The sequence below is a fragment of the Antennarius striatus genome, chromosome 21, assembly GCF_040054535.1.
Source record: "Antennarius striatus isolate MH-2024 chromosome 21, ASM4005453v1, whole genome shotgun sequence".
NCBI classification, from domain to species: domain Eukaryota; kingdom Metazoa; phylum Chordata; class Actinopteri; order Lophiiformes; family Antennariidae; genus Antennarius; species Antennarius striatus.
In genome coordinates, this window is record NC_090796.1 from 5,701,980 (window position 1) to 5,724,598 (window position 22,619).

General features: G+C 41.3%; 2 protein-coding genes and 1 long non-coding RNA gene across 3 annotated transcripts; 2 read left to right on the forward strand and 1 right to left on the reverse strand.

Annotated features, from left to right (window-relative positions):
- The first annotated feature begins 2,754 nt into the window (after positions 1-2,754).
- Positions 2,755-5,917, forward strand: LOC137588212 (tubulin alpha chain-like). The gene is made up of 3 exons (XM_068305147.1): positions 2,755-3,519; positions 4,190-4,338; positions 4,934-5,917. The coding sequence occupies exons 1-3, from the start codon at positions 3,228-3,230 to the stop codon at positions 5,915-5,917; spliced, it is 1,425 nt and encodes a 474-aa protein (XP_068161248.1). The 5' UTR covers positions 2,755-3,227.
- LOC137588213 (uncharacterized) lies at positions 3,370-7,833 on the reverse strand. Its single transcript, XR_011034031.1, has 3 exons — positions 7,652-7,833; positions 4,940-5,011; positions 3,370-3,657 (listed from the first exon to the last, which is right to left on the reverse strand). It is a non-coding gene; the product is annotated as an uncharacterized lncRNA (long non-coding RNA).
- Positions 7,834-8,085: 252 nt separating this feature from the next.
- Positions 8,086-17,655, forward strand: LOC137588409 (sulfotransferase 2B1-like). The gene is made up of 6 exons (XM_068305480.1): positions 8,086-8,286; positions 8,545-8,756; positions 10,184-10,313; positions 10,407-10,501; positions 11,076-11,247; positions 14,618-17,655. Exons 1-6 carry the CDS (start codon positions 8,148-8,150, stop codon positions 14,719-14,721), a joined length of 852 nt encoding a protein of 283 aa, XP_068161581.1. The 5' UTR covers positions 8,086-8,147; the 3' UTR covers positions 14,722-17,655.
- Positions 17,656-22,619: the final 4,964 nt, after the last annotated feature.

Sequence of the window (22,619 nt, forward strand, 5' to 3'; positions counted from 1 at the left end):
AGAGGTGAAACTAAAATAACTGCTCTACAAGCTCATAAACCATTCACCCAGGATAGAAATATCACTGAAGTACCCAGTTCCACCGCTAGTTGGTGCTGTGGCATCAAGATCCCCCCTTCCTCTAGACACCATCAGAATAGCCAATCATTTTTTCAAAATTTTCAGGAAACACAAAAAAAACGGAACCATTTGTTGATGATTTAGATGATTTATGCAAAAACAAAAAGCGTTTCTGTAAAAAAGTTATTTTAAAAGTGACAATATTGAAGAGTTGATGCCAAAAATGTAATCCCACTCATTATATTTGAATTATGCAACAGTGTGAAGTCTGCTGAGATTAAACAAGTCTTACATTCTGGCGATATCTGCTTGAAAGGATGCCTAAGATCATAAAAGGATTCCTTTGATATCAGTGACATGTAAGCTGAGGAGCAGAGTATATCAGTGTCTGCTAGTACTTTTTTAGATAAATTTTTTCAAGAAGCCACAATGGTAAGCCAATGTAAAATTTGTCCTGAGAGAAAGTTTGTCACCTGTAAAACTGAGCTGGCCAGGATGAGCAATAATTAGCAACCGTGCCTCACAGGGGCAGCACGGTTGGACAGTGGGTAGCACTGTCGCCGTACATCAAGATTGTTCCGGGTTCGAGTACCTCCCTGTGTGGAGTTTGCATGTTCTCCCTGTGTCTATGTGGGTTCTCTCCGGGTTCTCTAGTTTCCTCCCACCTGTAAAAAAATGGCTGGTCTCTGTGATTGTGTGTTGTGTGTCTTTCATGTGGCTCCACAGTGCACCAGTGTCACACCTGGAGTGTGCCCTGCCTGTTGCCCTAAGTCTGCTGGAATAGGCTCCAGCAGAAGAAGCAGTTACTGAAAATGAATCTTCTTCTTTTCCTTTCGGCTTTTCCCTTCAGGGGTCACCACAGCGAATCAGTTGCCTCCATCTAACACTGTCTTCTGCATCCTCTTCTCTCACACCAACTACCTTCATGACCTCTTTCTCTACATTCATAAACCTCCTCTTTGGTCTTCCTCTAGGCCTCCTGCCTGGCAGTTCAAAACGCAGCATCCTTCTACCAATATAGAAAATGAATGAATGAATAAAATATTTTGAGGTAATTCTTAAAAACCCTCCAGCTACACTGTCCACCATTTGTCGCCCACCAACGTCTTCCGTTGTCAGTCTGTCTGTTGAAGGGGATAATTCAAGAGGATAAAAGTAGGACCATGACATGACGGATGGTGGGCCTATACTGTATTTCAAAGGTTGTCACAGTTGTGTGGTGTAGAAAAAGTGAGCTTTAATATGCTTACTTGTTTAAATTAAAGACCTAAAAATATTTTAACCTGAGTCATAAAAAAAACTGTTTCTACAGAGGAATAAAGCTGATGAGCCATACAATGAAGTTATGGGAAAGACTAGTGGAAGCTAGACTAAGGGTAGAAGAGAACATTTGTGAGCAGCAGTATGGTTTCATGCCAAAAAAGAGCACTACAGATGCAGTATTTGCTTTGAGGATGTTGATAGAGAAGTACAGAGAAGGCCAGAGGGAGCTGCATTGTATTTTTGTAGATCTGGAGAAAGCTGATGACAGGGTGCCCAGAGAGGAACTGTGGTATTGTATGAGGAAGTCTGGAGTGGCAGAGAAGTATGTTAGAGCGGTGCAGGACATTTATGAGGACTGTAAGACAGTGGTGAGGTGTGCTGTAGGTGTGACAGAGGAGTTCAAGGTGGAGGTGGGACTGCATCAGGGATCAGCTCTGAGCCCCTTCTTGTTTGCTATGGTGATGGACAGGCTGACAGACGAGGCTAGACAGGAATCTCCATGGACTATGATGTTTGCAGCTGACATTGTGATCTGTAGTGAGAGCAGGGAACAGGTGGAGGAGAAGCTAGAGAGGTGGAGGTTTTTCCTGGAAAGGAGACGAATGAAGGTTAGCCGCAGTAAGACAGAGTACATGTGTGTGAATGAGAGGGACCCAAGTGGAAGAGTGAGGTTAGACTGAGAAGAGATCAAGAAGGTGGAGGACTTTAAGTACTTAGGGTCAACAGTCCAGAGCAATAGAGAGCCTGGAAAAGAGGTAAAGAAGCGTGTACAGGCAGGATGGAACGGGTGGAGGAAAGTGTCAGGTGTGATGTGTGATAGAAGAGTTTCAGCTAAAATGAAAGGAAAGGTGTACAAAACTGTGGTGAGACCAGCGATGTTGTTTGGTCTAGAGACAGTGATACTGAGGAAAAGACGGGAGACAGAGCTGGAGGTAGCAGAGATGAAGATGCTGAGGTTCTCTTTGGAAGTGACCAGGAAGGATAGGATCAGGAATGAGTACATCAGAAGGACAGCACATGTTAGAGGTTTTGGAGATAAAGTCAGAGAGGCCAGACTGAGATGGTTTGGACATGTCCAGAGGAGAGATAGTGAATATATTGGTAGAAGGATGCTGAGTTCTTAACTGCCAGGCAGGAGGCCTAGAGGAAGACCAAAGAGGAGGTTTATGGATGTAGTGAAAGAGGACATTAAGGTAGTTGGTGCGAGAGTAGAGGAAGCAGAAGACAGGATTAGATGGAGGCAATTGATTCACTGTGGCAACCGCTGAAGGGAAAAGCCGAAAGGAAAAGAAGATTAAAAACAACTGTTTCTACATAATAAAATTTAGTAAGGAAATTGACAGTAAATCTGTTAACAAATAATCCTAGTCCTTTTACAATTTAGTACAATTAGGGTAAATTTAAGACAAATCAAGTGGTGTAGTAGTGGTTTTAATTTCAATCCTCATATGATTTTTTTTTAAAGCATCAACATAAAGTTCTGTTATCATTTATGGCATTGCTGAAAGTGGTCTAGTTATGCCAACGGAGATAACATTTACACCTGTTTACAAGACCGTATTGCTCACACAATCTGTGTGTAGACAAAGTGGGTAAATCATAAAGACGCTCTAGCAAATATGCTAACGCATGCTAACAAAACCCCATTGCACCCACACCTGACATTTCATGTTTGATTTTTTTGAATTACTTTTTATAGCTTGATGAAATACATGTAAATATGAGGAAAATCTGTTCCTATTCTTTTAACGTCAAACTTTTTCTCCCATCTAACTTTTGGCATCCACTTAGTGGTTGAGGTTATAAATCCTGCATTAATTTTCCTTAATGTAGCATAAATTACTGTATTATGACAAAACATTTGACATATTGACAATCATAACTATGCAGAAAAATTCATCGTAATGTTGAACATTTTCAGGTGGAAAAGAACAAACAGTTATCAAGCTGCATCTTTTATTCTTATTTCACAGCGTGAATGTATCTCTGTCCATGTGGGCCAAGCCGGGGTCCAGATGGGGAACACCAGCTGGGAGCTCTACTGTCTGGAACACGACATCCAGCCAGATGGACAGATGCCCAATCGCGATCCTGTCGGAGGCCACGACGACTCCTTCAACACTTTCTTCAGTGAGACGGGGGCTGGGAAGTACGTCCCCAGAGCCGTCTTTGTTGACCTGGAACCCACTGTGATGGGTCAGTAGTGTTATGATGTGGATCTTTTTACATCCCGCTTCAAAGCAGTGATTTATTGTAATTGTCAGTGTTCGAATGTTCATCCGTTCGTCCGCCTGTCCGTCCGTTCATTAGTTTGTCCACCAAATATCTTCACCACTGTTGCAGATAGAAAGATGAAACAAAAAGCACATTATTCGGGTGGTAAAAGGGATGAAAGTGATATGATGATCTTGACCTTGAGAAAAGTAGGTCACGGTCATATTTTAACTTGTACATTCAGGAACCTAATAGGATAGAAAGATGAGAGAGAATGCCAGCGTGAGTAAGACCCTAGATCAAAGCAAGTGCTGTACCCTGACATACCCTGAAAGTAGGTCAGGGTAATTCGTGAAATGTTGCAGTCTCTGACTGCCTTGTTAATGTTTTGGGTTTGTTTTTGTTTTGTTTTTTGTTTTGTTTTTTAAGATCAGGCATGAGCAAATTCAAGTTTGAGCAAAGTCAAGTTTAGTTATTGCTGAGGTTTTTGGTGAAACAGAAATTCTAATCACCTTTTTCATCAGCAATATACGTTAGCTGACAGAATGAAGTGCTTGGTTAGCCAGTTTAACTCATTATCTAGCTTTTATCCACTTTTAGCACTTCCTATACCAAATAAACATGTTTTGTCATTTGTTGATGTCTTTCCCAGATGAAGTACGCACAGGAGCATACCGTCAGCTCTTTCATCCTGAACAGATGATTTCAGGAAAAGAAGACGCTGCTAACAACTATGCCAGAGGGCATTACACCATTGGCAAAGAGGTCATCGATGGTGTCCTAGATAGAATCCGCAAACTGGTAGGGCACTTTAGAGTTAGTCGTTCATTTTGGTTTAACATTTAAGGTCAAAAGAATGAGAGTATAGAAAATAATGATGACTATGATTACTTTATGGTGATGATGGCCAATTAGAAGAGTAATGGGTGAGAGCATTTTATACTATCTTACATGATGATAGCTTACCAAAAATTAATCAAAAATTTATATTTTGTGTATGGAGTGTATAATTGTAAAAAATCAAGAGCAGCATTAGAAAAGAAGTGCCTCCACTTATGAAGACAGGATAAGAAAAGACAGAGGAATGAAGACAAGCTGATTACTGAAGATCAAGACACTATACAGATAGTAACCTATAATGTTTGTGGAAATAAATTGACCCCAGAAAGAACATTTACTTGGGTCTGAATCCCCTTCAAAATTCTCTCATTATACAATTTCACATTCAAATATCTTTCAAACCATACTCTCCTTAGTGGAGGTACATAGATTTCTTTAGTAGTCATGCACATTTAGAAATCTGTTAAAGACCAATAGCATGCATACAAATGAAACAGAACATTTTGTCCATTTATAATATAAAGATAATATAATTTTATAATTTATCTGTCTGCAGGCTGACCAATGCACAGGTCTCCAGGGCTTTCTGGTCTTCCACTCCTTTGGTGGAGGCACTGGCTCAGGTTTCACCTCCCTGTTAATGGAGAGACTCTCTGTTGATTATGGAAAAAAGTCTAAGCTTGAGTTTGCCGTCTACCCATCCCCCCAGGTTTCCACAGCAGTAGTGGAGCCTTACAATTCTATCCTGACCACCCACACCACCTTAGAGCACTCTGACTGTGCCTTCCTGGTGGACAACGAGGCTATTTACGACATCTGTCGCAGGAACCTCGACATTGAATGTCCATCATACACCAACCTAAACAGGCTCATCAGCCAGATTGTGTCTTCAATCACAGCCTCACTTCGCTTTGATGGAGCCCTGAATGTTGACCTGGCTGAGTTCCAGACCAACTTGGTGCCCTACCCTCGTATCCACTTCCCTCTGGCCACCTACGCTCCAGTCATCTCTGCTGAGAAAGCCTACCATGAACAGTTGTCTGTTGCTGAGATCACAAACGCCTGCTTTGAGCCGGCCAACCAGATGGTGAAGTGTGATCCTCGTCATGGTAAATACATGGCTTGCTGCCTGCTGTTTCGTGGTGACGTGGTGCCCAAAGATGTCAACGCAGCCATCGGTGCCATCAAAACCAAACGCACCATCCAGTTTGTGGACTGGTGCCCCACAGGCTTCAAGGTGGGTATCAACTACCAGCCTCCAACTGTGGTTCCTGGAGGAGACCTTGCTAAAGTGCAGAGGGCTGTCTGCATGCTGAGCAACACCACAGCCATCGCTGAGGCCTGGTCTCGTCTCGACCACAAGTTTGACCTCATGTACGCCAAGAGAGCCTTTGTCCACTGGTATGTTGGGGAGGGAATGGAAGAGGGAGAGTTCGCTGAGGCCAGAGAAGACATGGCTGCCCTGGAGAAGGATTATGAAGAGGTTGGAGTTGACTCGGTTGAGGACACTGGGGAAGGTGGGGAAGGGGATGAATATTAGGTTCAGCTGTCACTACCATTTTATTTAACAAAGATTGGTCTATTGCATAAATTGGAGAGAACTGACAAGTAGAACACATTTTGTGTCTTAAATGTTTTTTTATTTTTAAGAAACCACTTGTCTATCTGTAGATATGACTGTTTGGTTATGCATCAAAACTCTGTTTTACAGGTCAGTAGTTTTATTCCTGTGTTCAATAAATCTTTCCCCTAAACATATTGAATCCTTGTCTCTCCATAAGTGAGAATTTTTTAATTTGTACCATGATCATCATCTTTCAAGTTTTGCACAGGGCTCTACTTTTAGAACTGCATACAGTGTTGAACTTGTGTTATTGCTCAAGCACTATGTGGACACAATCCGGCTGGTGATTTTACCTGGGAAAAGACCTTGGCTGAGCTGGTAGCTCCAAGTCAGTGGACAGAAGGTCCATTATTCCTCCACAGTACACCTGATAAATGGTCATCATGTCTGGTCTTCATAGAGCGAGACGACCATCCCGAGCTCACACAAGACATATTCTATGGTCTCAAACAGACAAGTCTTGCAAGCCAATCACCAGAACGTACGAACTCCCCCTGAACGAACTCCCCCTCGGGGATAGCCATGCCCTTGGGCATGTCAACCAATCAATATCATCAATCACTCTGTCCAATCACAGAGCGGCATTTGTGACGTCACAACGGCAACTCTAGCAAAATCTGATCGTTTTGATTCAGTTCGGGCCATGAATTCCTAAAACTCAAAATATTTATTGATGCAGAAAGCGTTTGTTTGCCTGATTTATAGGGTAAGGGAGGACTGCCATATTTATGTAGAGACCTGAAAAAATGTGATTATCATAATAGGACCCCTTTAAGCACGTCATTACATCCTGCTTCAAAGCGGTGATGAATTTTAATTGTCAGCGTTAGTGTGTTCATCCATCTGTCCGTCCGTCCGAATGATAAAACAAAAAGCACACTACTCAGGCGGCAAAGGGGATGAAAATGAGATGATGACCTTGACCTTGAGAAAACTAGGTCAAGGTCAAATTTTAACTTTTGTACACTCAGGAACTGGATAAGATGGAAAAACAAGGGAGAAGGCCAGTGTGAGTGAAAGTAGGTCAGAGCATTAACTTTGATCTTTGACCTATGCAAGTAGGTCAGGGTACAATTTTTAATTCAGGGGTGTCGCGGGATGTTGCAGTCTGTGACTTCATTGGTTTTTGTTTGTTTCTTTGTTTAGATGCAGTCAGGACCAAATCTATACATCTCCAGACTGATAACATGGCCAATGAGTGCACTGCTGTCAAAACAGTTGCTAGAAAGAAGTAACAAACACCAACTAGCTGGCATAGAGCTAGCGACTGAACAGAGTATAAATACACTGGAGGCTGATTCAGAGATGGTTAAAGGTGACTGACAAAACACTGATGAAGAGGATAAACTTGATTGAGGTCAGGGAGATGGAGAATGCTCTGACAAGACTGGGGAAGATAATGTATGGACACACTAAGATTAAAAATTAATAATATTGTGCAACAACAAGTTAATATCTGACAGCAATACCTGCGTTTAATTGTTGCAACCTATGACTTGGTTTTTGAGTTTAGACAAGGATCACAGCTCACCCACACTGTGTATCAGTTCGAACTTTTCTTTTCTCTCAATAATGGCTGAAGCAGACTTCTACTTTGAGTTCAAGAGAATGTATTTTAAGTTTTATAACACTCCCGAGGGCCTGAAATACCTTGAAGAGTTTTTCTTTCAATCAGATGACATCTTCTGTCCAAACAGGCAGACAAATCCAACAAGGAGCAGGCAAACTGACAAAATCCAGATATCAGGATGAATTAGTGCACTCTGCAGTCAAAACAGTTGCTGAAAATGGAAGAAACACGAACAATCTGACATAGAACTGAGGACTGAACAGAATATATCAAGGCTGAAGGCTCATTCAGAGATGGCTTACAGGTGACTTAGAAAACCAATGAAAAGGCTGAACTTGGTTGAGGTCAAGGAGAGTGAGGAGGTTCTGAAAAGTTAATGCAGGGAAACACTATGATTAAAAATTAACTTAGGTGTTAGCAAGAGCCATGACAATATTGCACAACAACTATTTAATATTTGACAGAATGACCTGAGTTGCATTTTGAAACCTATGATTTGGTTTTTGAGATTGGACAAAGAGCACAGCTCAACCACACTATCTGTGAAACAGTTGGAACTTTTCTTTTCTCTGAATAATGGCTGACACAGACTTCTACTTTGAGTACAAGGGAATTTATTTAACAAGTTTTTATCACTCACCTGAGAGCATGAAATACATTGAGGAGTTTTCCTTTCGACCAGATGACATCTTCATTGTAACGTACCCAAAGTCAGGTAAATATTCATCATTACTTTTGATAAAAGAAATCAATTCTGGTTTAGCATCAACAATAAGATATTCATAGTGTGCATTTGTATCTGAAGCAGACAAACCTTGTCCTATACAAACTGATATTTTTATTATACTTCCTACTATTCTACCTCTTCTCATTTGATTTAGACACGATCATAAAAATATGGGGAGTTGAGACAATAAACTAATAAATGTTTGAGTTGAAGTCGGATTTATGAAATGTTCTGTTTTTGCCTCAGGTACAACATGGTCACAAGAGATTGTCCCTCTGATAATGAGTGGAGGAGATTCAGTATCTGTTGAGACTCTCCCATATCAGGACCGTACTCCTTGGATAGAAGATACCCGACTGGCTGATCTCCATTTTGAAGAGAGACCATCACCACGAATTTTCACTACACATATGCCATACAACACAATGCCTCCATCCTTCTACAAAGTTAAGCCAAAGGTAAATTTGCCATACAGTTTATGTCACGTTGCTTTTTCCAGTTGCTGCACATTTGCCTCAAACAAATACCATTAAGTAGGCACATTGAACATGAATTGCTCAAAAATGTTGAGGATATTGATAAAAGAAAAAAAAGAGGGAAAGAAGGACAAGATAGACCGACAAGCTTTTCAGGAATGGGAAAAAGCAAAATGTAGAAAAAGCAAAAATATCTAACAGGCATGCAGTTGAGGGATGTCTGATGAGGAGGAGAATAAGTAATGTGGGGGAAGTGACAGGATAGGGTTCTGCATCTGCCACACGCTGTCTCCACTCAATCAAAAGGGGTGACACATGCACCTCATAAAATGCAGAAGGAGGGGGAGGGTGAAGAAAAACCACTGTATCCTGGTCTGTTTGCACTTTATTACCAAAAGACACTCAATCTGACTGTCTTCTGTCAAGACATTTGTTACTTCCATGACAGCATCATTTGATCGCTTGTTGCGAAGCAAAGGAGATGCAAAGGGCGTATACCAGATGCCCACGATGATGTTCCCAAACCGTCAGCTGCTCAATTGATGAAGCACATGCACATTGGGATGCAGTAGCGTTTGTATACAGGCCACGGTGATTAACGGAAAGAGGTTGCAAAGGAACTCCCTGACCCACAAAGACCGGAGTGGAGAAATGGGTCATGGCAGAGTAGTAGCTCTTAACCAACAGATGAAATAACAGACTGACTCCACACTTCCAAAGGGAGCTTAACAACAGGGTCTAATCACATTCAAACGGAAAAGGGAGAACTTCATCATCACCTCATGCCCCCAATCAACATGGAAGACTGGAGCACAAAAGAAATATCTGCGCCAAAATGACCAACATTTGTGCAGGATGTTCAGGTCGACCAAGACTTTCCTGGTTCCAGTGACCATCCATCACCAGCGGAAGCCTTACCAACCCCACTGAAAACAGAGTGGCCAGGTGGCGAAGCCTCCTGAGCAACCTAAAGACTATGTGTAAAGACAATTAATCTTTCCTTCACTGGCTTAAAATGGTTTGAGGAGCTGTGTTAGGGTTTATTAGACCAAGAGATTAATAGTGTGTACATTTACAGAATTTTCTCTGACTGTTGGTGTGGCCTTCAGAATAGTTTAGTTTATTAGAGGCTAAAGTTTCTAAACATATGTTTAATGAAGCTACTGAAGTATATCTTTTTTCAAATGGACAACTTGTTTATTTACAGTATGTGAGCTCAAAAGGAAATGTGATGTAGGGATCTATTTCACTGTGTGCAGCTAGAACTACTTAGAACTACTAAATGCATGTGATCTCTATCCACTGAACAGAGTTGAGAGCTAAGTCTGTGGTCCCTAAAAGTACACTAAAAGTAAAAGAAATATTCATCCTTTATTTATATTAACTTCACAGTGATTTTATCATTTCAGGTCATTTATGTCAAGAGAAATCCCAAAGATGTGATGATATCAGCCTTTCACTATTTTGGGAAGATCCCCCATTACAAGGACCCCGGTACTCTGACTGAGTTCCTCCACAAGTTCCTTGACGGAAGTAAATGTAAATGGCGCTACCCTGACTTAGCACTGGATGAAGTCACAGATCTAATTATTACATTCGACTTGTTCACAGAGTGCTTGTGATTTTTTTTAGTACCATATGGCTCATGGTTTGATCATGTGAAGAGCTGGATGAATGTTGAAGATAAAGAACGCATCATATACTTGAACTATGAAGACATGGTGCAGGTGAGATTTTCAACTCTGCTTGAATATCAAGATTTAACAAATGCCAGCATTTAGTTGCTCAAATACTGTATTCAGACTTTCTGTTAATGACATTGAAACAGTTATTCCCTACACAATGATCTCAGAGTAGTTTTTGAAGCATCCACTGAAAATATCTGGTGAAAAGCGTCTAAAGTTCCGTCACTACAACAATGGCAAATCATACACTATGATCAACGGCATCTCTCTCACAGGTGGAAGCAACTTCTTCACTAACTTTGACTATGTTATGTCATGGTCCAGGTTTTTTATATATTAGATTATAATATATATATTATATTTGAGCACTCTTATTGTAGATGATGGTGTCAGATGACAGATTGAGGTATTAAAGAACTGACTGTTCACTGTAGACATGAATGTCTGACAACACAATACTGTGGTAACTTAAAGTTGAAAGTTTAGTATGTTATATATAGTATGAACACCATCATAGCTTTTTTATTCTCATTACTAAAAACTCGCAAGAATAAAAATACTGTACCGTCAAAATCATTGCAGTGATATGAGATGGTGTTTTTTCTTTGTGTTGCAGAATCTGGAAGACTCTGTGGCAAGTATTGCTAAGTTCTTGGACAAATCCCTGGATACTGAGGTGATAGAGAAAATAGCAAAAAAATGTCTGTTCAAGAACATGAAGAACAGACTGTCAAATAATTCTACCAATCCGAGCATTGACGAAAGAATGGCTGAACTTTTCAGGAAAGGTGAGAAGCATCATAATACATAAAGTACAATAGTATTTCACTGTTACTGAGTGTGGTTGTGAGTCGTAGACACACAGAAACTGATGGTAATGGCTTTAAAGAAGTTTGAAGCAACCGCAGAGGAATAATCCATCAGGAAAGGATCCACAAGCCACACAAGCTGAGGACAGCGTGGCAATGCAGAAAGTCTTTGGTTAACAGGGAGTCACAAGTCATAATGGAGAGACTCACAAACCAGGAAATCTCTGAAATAGAATAGAATAGAATAGAATAGAATAGAATAGAATGCTTTTTACTGACATTGTACACAGTGTACAATGAAATTTAAAGGCAACTCTTGTGCACAACATGGTACAACAAAGTACAAAAATAGAAACACAGGTACAGGAAACAATGAAATTACATAAATGTATTTACAAAAAGCCAACAAGAATGAAATGGGCAGCATTAAATTATTGTTGGCTTGTTGGCTACATTCTAAGCGAGGTCACCTTTTCCAGGCAGAGATGCACCTTCAGCGGCAGACTACTGTCACACAGCGCCTCAACGGAGACGCTGAGGTCCTCCTTCGTGCCCCTTGCCATCGTGGGGGTACAATGACTCTCTCAGAAGGAAGGGGGGGGGGGGCAGGTCAGCAACTGGTTGAATGGAGGGGAGGAGATGGGCTGTTAGCGTGTGCTACAGGGTAGTGGGGTCACGGTGTTGTGTTGCATCCAGTGACATAAGGGACATGTCTTACAATGTAAGAAGGATGTACCTTACCCACCAGGTGGGCATCCTGCTATCTATCACTTTTATTCTGTTTTATACTCTTTGTACTTTAGTTTAGTGTTGTATGTCTGTTAGTGTAGTGTATGTCTTGTGGTATGTCCTGTCCTGTGTTGTCAGTGTTTCGTTTTTCTCCTGGTGTTTATCCAGTATTTATTATTTATGGCTGAGCGATGGATATGTGTAATTTCTTCTGGGATTAATAAAGTATCTACCCGTCTGTCTACCTGCCTGCCTGCCTGCCTACCTGCCTGCCAGCCTATCTATCTGTCTATCTGTCTGTCTGTCTGTCTATGTATCTGACTAGCGGACACAATTGGAAAACACTCCAACAACCTATTAAAGTGAACTTCAGAGTACTGGTTTCACTACTCTGATAGTTCTTGAGTAATAGGTGTTGGTCAGTCTTGAAATGTGAGCCTTGATGGACCTGTACCTCGTCCTCGAGGGTAGCAGAGTAGCAGGGTAGCAGGACAAGCTGTTGCTGGGGTGTGAACAGTCACAGGCAAAGCTTGTGGCCCTGTACAGACATTTGGTGTTGTAGATGTCTGACAGAGAGAAGAGCCGTACTCCCATGATCTTCTGTGCTGACTTCCTGACCCCTTCCAAGGCCTTCTTCTCTGCCTGAGAGCTGCTCCTGAATCACACCAGGTTGTTGGTGATGATGTTCTCTACAGAACATCTGTAGAAGTACAGCAGCAGGTCCTGGGATAAGTTGACCCTTTTCAGTGACCTTAAACAGTACAGGTGCTGAAGCTCTTTGTTTACGAGTACAATGGTGTTGGTGTCCCATTTAAGGTCCTGTGAAATATATGTTCTCCCTCTTCCTCCAGAAGTCCAGCACCAACTACAGGTAGTCGCCGACTTACGACCGCGATTGGGACCGACAGATCGGTCGTAACTCGACTTGGTCGTAAATCGACTCTTAAGTAAAAATTAAATCCAGCAGCGCTGGTTCTTGGCTGGGGGTCGTCCGGATCGTCAGCTGGGGCAGCGTGTGGGTTGGTGGGAGCGGGAGACGATCTTTTCATAATCATTGTGAGCTTTGTCTGAATTGTTCGTTTCTTTTTCTCCTCATAAATTTCACGATATGGACGGAAAGCGTCGTTTGCCATCCGTTCAATCCTTGCAAATGTTTCTATGTTCTATGTGCATTTCTTCAAAGTGTGCACGGAGATTATTTAACAGGGAAAAGCCTTCTGACAAGCCTTTGGTGGTGAACAATTTTTGTTTCCTCCTCTTCTTTCTCTGCTTCTCTTCTCTCTTCTTCTTCCACTCTTTCTTCTTCCAGCGCGATCAGTTCTTCATACAGTGCGATCATTCGTGAGTTCTCCAAGGAGAGGTTTTTTGCCAGTTTCACTATTTTCTCCCGAATCTGATCAAGTTCTTCGTCACTTTCAAATCCAGCAGAAGAGTTCACGTAACGCTTGACAGTTTTTCCATACGCCATTCATACATTTCTCCGTCACAGCCTCCTAAGCAGCCCAGCCCATCAGTAGTGGGCTGGGCTGCTGATCTCAGTGTGACTGAACAGCGTGTGTGCGCCGTGGGGACTGAAGAGAGCGCGGGAGTCTCAGAGTGTGAGTACTGTGGCTGGAGGGAATGCCCCGCCCTACCCGGACATTGTGGTCGTAAAGTCGGTCGGTCGTAAGTTGCACAGGTCGTAAGTCGGCGACTACCTGTACTTAGTTTTTGAGGGGTTGATTGCCAGGTTGTTGACGGACCACCAGGTCAGCGAGGGTCAAGACCTCTCCGTCTTATCACTATTATTAATCAGCCCCACTGCATTAATGTCATCCACAAATTTCATGAAGATGTTGCTGCTGTCATGGAACAGTCATGGATGTACAAGGTGTACAGTATTGGACTGAGCACACAGAATAGAGAAGATCCCAATGTTCACAGCCTGGCTGTGAACACTGGGAGGGCATCCATGATGCCCTGCCAAACACATTGGTGGTCTCCTTCCATGAAGTTACCCTAAATTTTTCTAGCATATGCTAGAAAAATATGCCCATTTGATGCCGCTCTTCAGAGTGAATCTTACTGAGCTAGATTCACCCTGAACTATAACATTCCAATGAACTATAACATTGGAATGTCATAGTTCCAGCACACAGTGAAGTAAAACATTCCAATGCAATGTTATAGTTAAAACTCTGACTGTAGTTGGACTCTATAATGTATTTGATCCAGACTAATTTCGCTTTCTTATTGCCCAACAAGGTAGAGTCAAAAGTAGAGTGAAAATGTGAATTTAAAGGTAAAGGTCGGTTAAAGCACTGTGTTGGTAGAGTTGTCTGACTGCTTGCACTGTTGGGCATGGCCATCTTGAGGACCATCAATCAGACAGAAAAGAGGGCAAAAACAGAACTCATGGTCAGGACCAGAAGTCTGGAATTGGTGGAGCTACTTGACAAGAGGGATGTGGCTGTTATTGTGCAATAACAACAAAATTGATAGTGTTTTGTTCAAACCTAAGATAATGCAACATATGAAAATGTAAAAGATCATACAATACAAAGACTCTACATAATAATGCAAATTACATAGAATTTTTTAAGAAGAAACTTACCATATTGTCCCGCATGTTTCATTTCAGGAATAGTTGGAGACTGGAAGAATCATCTATCAGAGGAAGAAGCAAAGTACTTCGATGCAGTTTGCAAAGAAAAAATGACAGATGTCAAATGCAAATGGGATTAAGATAAATAAAGTGTGGCTTTCGGGGTGGAGTTTGGAGTAGATTTTCAGATATTTTATGGAATTTATTAAGAAAAAGACTACTGACTCATTTTAAATTGTCTTATCTTTTGTTTCTTGTAGACAGTCAGATAGACTTGAAGGTCCTCCTGAATGTCAAAGTAACAAAAATACTTACAATATAATTAGATAACATTCTGCGATGTTCTGGCATTGCACATCGTCGCACTCCGCCTTGAGACACTACAGTCATCTTTTCTTCAAGACGATGAATGAATGAAATACGGTTAAAACTATGTCAATTTTACACACACACACACACACATACACACACATACATGCAGAAACACTAACACATGCACAGACATTTACAGATGACTGGCTACATACTGTATATGCATAGTTAAAGACTAGGCTTACAATAGAATTCAAGCCTTCACACAAAAAAGTCTTTATTTAATCCCAAATGTTCACAAATAAAATAGTATTGCATTACTTCAGAGTCACATGTCGACACCAACACTGCTCAACAAGAGCTCAAGCTTTGAAAATGTTTCATTATCATGGGGTTAAGATGGTACTACACAAATTTCAAATAGATCAGGTGAAAACCTTTGGACACCTTTGTTAAAATACAATGTTCGATTGGCAAAAAATGGCAGGAAATGGCTACAAAATTGAAAATGATCGAGAGCAGTTTCATATGTATGTGATAGCGGTTGCCTGGACAGTGCTTGCCTGTCCTGACAGCCTGTTTAATAGTTATCCTTTTTTCCTTACTGTTTCCTGTTTTTGTTAAGGTGATAACTTTGGTTTCCACCTTTTAAACCACAGAGACATCAGTGATAGAACAACTGCATCATCATTTAAAACAATACTAATGTGGAAGTCTGGGTCCTAGGACCCTCACTGCTTCATGCCCTTACCAGACAAATACACAACTGAATTCCACAGGTCTTAAATTTTTTTGATCAGCCTCTTTCACTGTGGTCTGAGATAAGAGAGTTGCTGTTCCTGCAGATCAGTGATGTTAAGCGTGGCACTGCTTTCAGTGGATTAAGATATTCACTCAATCATGCACTCCTTATAGACACGTAACTATGCTCAAGGTTTCATCCATTGTTAAGATACAAAACCAATACAATGGAATTGGGTAATTTAATTCCACTATGTTGTGCTCTCATCCAGAACTACCCCTACAAGCGGCTCAGAGAAATCCAAGGTCAAGTCAACGAGTTCTGGAAAGCATGGTGTCAGCTTGCTGGCCCAAACCTTTTTGTGAGATCAAAATGGCATGCTACAGAAAGAAATGTCTCTGTTGGTGATGTTGTATGGCTTTGTGATCAGAATGCTTTGCGTGGGCAGTTTAGACTTGGTCGAGTTGTCACTGTAGCTGTAAAGTTGTTGTTTGCAAGCTTTCTGAGTAAGCTCACAAAGCTTGAGTGGAAGGTGTAGCGGCGAACAGCTGTTTCGTCAGCTGATGTGCGTGTGTGTAACCACGGCGGTACTGCAGCGCGCACAATCAACCAAATCCCAGTTGTAAATATTGTATTTTCATTACTGAGTACTCGGCAGAGCACATCCGCACCCATGTTCGCCCTGGTAGTCCCGAATAAAGTTTGTATGTAATTCGGTAAAGTTCGGCCATTCAGTTTGTGCATTTAAAGTAGTTTACTTATATTTGTGTATAATTGCAGGATGAGTGCTCGGCTCATCAACCGGGGTGCAAGCATTACTCACCTGTTTCAAATGGAGCAGAGAAAAGAGACGCCGGAAGAACACTTTTATTTTTTATGTGTGGATACAAGATATCTGAGGTGTGGGTGAAGTTATTTGTAGCGCCCGGTGCTGTGGGTAAATGTTGGCTGGTGAGGAAGAGTCAGTGTAACTTGTTTGGTCCGAATACGATATAGTAGCAGTCTGCTTAATCCATATTAAAAGTATTTGATGTGCAGACATAACTGTGCTGGTTCATTGGCTGCTGGTGAGGGCATGGGATAAACGGGTCATTTTTTTTCTCTATTTGCAGATAGCATGTTTAAGGCTGCTAAAAAAAAAAAGTGACTTACTGAAAAAATTCTAAGTTTTATAGTGGATTTTGGATGCAAATGTGTCTAAACCTGGGTCGAAATTGTGGGTTGATTAATTATTTATTAATTTGTATGTTGGTGTAATAAAATATTTAATTCATTGGATCCATGGTTTAAAAGAAAAACAAACATTTCGTTTATTTTAATGCATTTACATTGAAATAATTTACTTACGTCTGTTTTAACTTAAAGGGAAAAAATAAAATCTTTTCATACACTTGGTTAATGTGAAAGGATTTGATAATTGATCAATATTAATTTGTATTTATTATAATTATTGATTATGGGTCTGATAATTATTTGATTTATTAGAACCTGTTTTACAAAATGATAATCATGTGGTGTTTGTTTAAGGTTTTTCCCCTGCTGTTGAAGACTATTTAAGAAAAAGGTTGTAAAGAAAAAGAAAAAGGAACAACGACCTGGTCTTTCAGTGGATTCCAGCCTTTGATGTTCGGCGTTGGTACACCCCTTCAAGAGTGTGGTTAGCAAAGCAAGCAAAACACTTGACACTCATATACTCAATGGTATGCTATCATATATCTCATACCTTCCATATAATCAAGCTTTGTCAATTACATCATGAAATGGAGTCCAAAGTAAGTAAAAACATGAGGGCTAAGTGGAATCATCGATAGTGCTGTCAGACAGTTCCAGACAGGCATGCCAAAGACTCATTAACTGAAACCCTGTAGCTGAGAAAGACGTTTGTGTGGAAGTTTACTCCCTAAACCCAAACGTTTTAAAAATCAATAAGTCTCAGTGGTCTCCGGATGGACAGCTGTCTAGGTGAAGTCCTTAGACAACTGAGAGCTGCTTCACAAAAAATCTGTTCAATAAACTTTGTGATTTACTGAACTCTGAAACTTTTGACTTGTGCCATTTCTGGAATCAACAAACATGCATACATTAGGTGTGATGAGACGAAGTCAAGAAGGTTTTGTTTTTTGTCACGAGACTTGCAATGATGTGCCGCCATTTACAACAATCCCATCCAGCTTCCTTGGCTACTTGAGTTTGCCAATGACGCTCATGAACTCAGCCATCCACTAGCAAAGTGGATGGCTGAAAAGTCAGGTGATAGATGAGAATTTTTTCAAACATATGTAATTAGGGGGACTCACCTACAAACTGATGGATAGTGGTGTTGCTGACTTTTGGCAGGTAGCTGGACCAGTGCTGCTTCTTCTCAAATAGCAAAGTAAATCATGGAGAGTGACATTAATACACTCACACCATTGCTCATACCACCCAATGCTGGCTGGATGGTATGGTGCAATGTGCATTTTCTAAATAACACTTTCATATTTCTCCCCTGGACAAAACCATTGTTCCCACAATCATGCAATGCTCCTGCAATCTCCATGCACAGAAAATATATGCAGCGGAGGGACCCAAGTGGAAGAGTGAGGTTACAGGGAGAAGAGATCAAGAGGGTGGAGGATTTTAAGTACTTAGGGTCAACAGTCCAGAGCAATGGAGAGTGTGGAAAAGAGGTGAAGAAGTGTGTGCAGGCAGGATGGAACGAGTGGAGAAAAGTGCCATGTGTGATGTGTGATAGAAGAGTTTCAGCTAAAATGAAAGGAAAGTTGTACAAAACTGTGGTGAGACCAGCAATGTTGCTTTGTCTAGAGACAGTGTCACTGAGGAAAAGACAGGAGACAGAGCTGGAGGTAGCAGAGATGAAGATGTTGAAGGAACGAAGGATAGGATCAGGAATGAGTACATCACAGGGACAGCACATGTTAGAGGTTTTGGAGAGTCAGAGAGGCCAGACTGAGATGGTTTGGACATGTCCAGAGGAGAGATAGTGAATATATTGGTAGAAGGATGCTGAGTTTTGAACCCCTGAAGGGAAAAGCCAAAAGAAAAAGAAGAGGACTTCAAGCAAGTCCCATCAAAATCTGGTAGTTTATGGGCAAATCCTCCTGAGAGGCAATAAAACATAAAATTCCTGCTGAAAACACCACTTTGATGAATAGGTTTGTAACTTCTCACTTCTGTCATCAACTCACTTACTGGGCCAGATGTTATATTTGGTCTGCAAAGTGAACATGGAGCTGGCTCAAAACCCTTCTCTTTGCCAATGACATCCTTCCGAGACACTGCTACTTTCATTGCCGCAGTGCTGGCAGCCCGATGATCTCCTGTCCTTGTCAGGATGCGCTGGTCACAAGGAATGGCGAGGTGCTAAGTAAAGAAGTGCAGCTAATCCTGGAGATGTTACTAGGATGGGACGGGGCTATCTGTTTCTTTTCAAAGATCCCCTAGCTTTGGGACAAATCAAATCAAATCCACTTTTATTCGTCCACACAATGGGGAAATTATGTTTTCCACTCCAGTTTTTTGTACATATATATATATGTGTGTGTGTGTGTGTGTTAGTCAGAATACACACACACAAACATATCTTATACAGGCCCCTGAACACAACACACACTAGGGGCCTGTAGGCATGCAATTAATGACAACCAGTACAAGAGAGGTGGAGGGACGGGTCGCGACTTCGGGGGTGCGCCCCAATGAGCAGCTTGTGGGGGGGATGGCGCCTTGCTCAGGGGCGCCTCGGCAGTGGCTGTGAGCTGACACCTCCCACTGTCAGCTCACACTCCAAAGATGTCTGGCTGGAGCGGGAATCGAACCACTGATGGATGCTGTCTGGTCCCAAGATGTCCGCTCTACCGCTGAGCCACTGCCGCCCCAAGACACAAGGTAAGAATGAGATAGCTGAGATACAAGAAGATGAGAACATCATGACACTGTATTTTTCTGGTAAGATCTTAACAACCGTAAATAGTTTGAAACCAAGGAGTTGGGCAGTGTTTCTTCTGAGCCAATGTCGTGGAAAGTTTTAAATACAATAAAATAATACAATAAAATAATATAATAAAATAATATCATTTCATAGAACCAAAGATCTGGATTGTTGTGTGTGTCAAATTATTCAGCGCTCATGAAGGTGGCACCAGGATGTCTCGAGGTCATGAAGACGCTGCATGAAAATAATTCCTGTTAGACCATATTTGGAAAAGCTTGCATGACTGTCGGTATCCTTGGAAGAAGTTAGACACTGACAGAAGCAGCTAGCCATTTCATTTCATATACTGTACTTGAAATTAGAATGTACTGTATGTTTCTGCACAGGGTCATCCAAAGAATGTCTGCAGCAGATACTGTATGTCCTCACAGGGTTTGCGTGACTGATTATATTATGTCATCAAATAGTTTTGTGAAACTGTCGACTTGATATTTTTGGTAACGTCTGGAGGTCATGACGTACCAACTGAAAGCCCATAAAGAACTGGTTGAAAGCAGATGAGCCGAGGTTAATACCTCCCCCTAGTCACGCCTTTAGAGTATAAATGATGTGTGATTCTTTTCATATTTTGTACCTGGAACTCCGCTGAAGCTCTCGTCTGTAAAGTTTTTCCTGTACCCAGAATATTCTGTAACAACACCTCAATGGACCATTCATCATCTCCAGAGCTGTCATCATGATTAGATAAGTATTTGTTGAACTTGTCTGTTTGTTGAACTTGTCTGTCTGTTTGTTAATATCATCAATGATATTATTGGACTCATACTCAACCTATTGATGATATTATTGGACTCACACTCAACCTATGGATTATATTATTGTACTGCTAATCAACCTATGCCTGATTTGAATCGACAAATAAAAATCTTGTATTTATTATAACTGTGTCCTGTCTTAAGAGAAACAAAACCCCCACCACAAAAGCCATGACTAGGGTGGCAAAGTGGCAGCAAGAAGGTTCTGGGTATGATTCTAATCTGTGTGGAGTTTGTATGTTATCCTTGTGTCTCCTTGGGTTCTCTCTGGGTTCCTGTCACTTCCAAAAACATGCAGCTTAGATGAACTGATTACTTCAAATTGCCCTCACACTCAGAGCGTTTGCTATTGCAAAAAAATATTCTTATTGAATTGACTGTTGCAGCCATTTATTGTTTGTTTTTGTTCTAGCAAAGATTTCTCCTGATTCTCGGAATCTGTTGATTAAATTATGGTCTGTAGATGAGAAAGTCATTCCTGTTAACTGAGAAACGTCCTTATGAATTGATTTAAGAAGTAACTCTCAGTTAGGTAAAGACAAGGCCTTTCAATGATGCTCCTTTTATGCACCGTCATGAAAATACTACATGTTACCAATGAACCTCTTTACCTGAGGAAAGTATTTCACAACATTCTTGGTCTTTTTTTGTCTTTCCAGACTTTTTTCTGAGTCAGTGATCTCAATGGTCTTTGTCTGGTTTCCAGTTGAACTGAATGTCAAACTTGACAAGTAAATGATCACATTTTGTAATACTGATGTTTTGCAGAGTGTCCTAACTTTTCTGTAATCATGGTCGTACAATCAACACAAGTTAGATAGATAACTGAGTAACTGAAAACTTGTGTGTGTCTGTGTGCATCCTGGACGTCATCCTGGATGTCGTTACGGTCACACTACCCGGACCTGAGTCCGGCCCAGCTGAACCACCTGCTGGGCCTTTACAGCCCAGCACATCCAAGCAGACATACCCGGACTACATCTGGTCATGACCACCCTGCAGCACACAACCGATGAGAGGTCAACATCGGGCCCTGTACTAGCATGGGGTGATAAAATAATGACATTAAAATCATCCAATCAGCCTCTCATGCTGATTGGATCATTTGTGGCGGCAGTAGCTCAGTCCACTGTCTTGGGATGGGGGCCAGAAGTTCCTCTGGACCAAGAAGGTCAATTGAACAGAGCACCGTCCCCCAACAAGTTGCTAATTGGGGCATGCCAGATCAGAGCTGCCTACTGCTCTACCTCTCGCTGTATATACTGTATATTGCATGCCCACAGGCCTCTTGTGTGTGTATGTGTGTGTGCATGTTTGTTTTAGGGGCCTGTACACACACATACTGTATACAGTGTACACTTGTTAAAAATAGACAGAAACCATGAGAGGAAAAATAATTTCCCAGGGGTTAATAAAGTACATTATTCTTCTTCAGCTGATATCCTGAACAGTTTTGACACCCATCATCCTCTGGTGCTGCTAGATGTTCTTATTAGTTCCAAATGGGAAAGGAAGTAACAGATTCAGCCTTGGAAGTTGAACTGGAAGAGTTCATTTTTGCCCATTCTGAATCACAGTCCAAAAAGGTCACCTCTAAGGCCGTGTCCACAAGTAGGCCATGTCCACAATAATGTTTTTTCAGTTTATAATGCATGCAATTTCATTTATGCATTTATCTTGATATTAAGGAACATGTTTTGTTTTTGAAGGACATTTGCTTTTTTGCTGTTTGCCCGTTAAAAAGGGTTCCAATTGAAGTTACTGACAGAGCCATAACAAGATATTGCTTTATTCATTTAATCATGAAATACTATACACTCTTTTAGCTCTTGGTTCAAAGTCTATGTTTATCCCCCCTCTACATTTGAATAAGCTAACTTGAAAACCTCACGCTGTCACGCTTCCGGCGTCTACCTGGAAGTTCGGCCCACCAGCCGAGTTAGCTCCGGTCTTCACATTTGTTCATGTCTCTCACTTACGGAGCCATTTAGCTTCGTCAAACATAGCGGTTTATATTTTTTGATTGTGGGGAACCCTGATGCTTTATTCACCAGGACCGAACTTACAAAGCCGGCGTCTACCCGGATGACCGGGCCGTAACACCAGTGACCTTCGTTTTCGCTTTCATCCGTCCCACACACACAAAGCCGTTACGGCTTCGTCAGACACAGCGGTTTGTCTTCTTGTGATGGCGAAGAAAAAAAAGAAAACAAGCACTGCTGATAAGTCTGATATAAT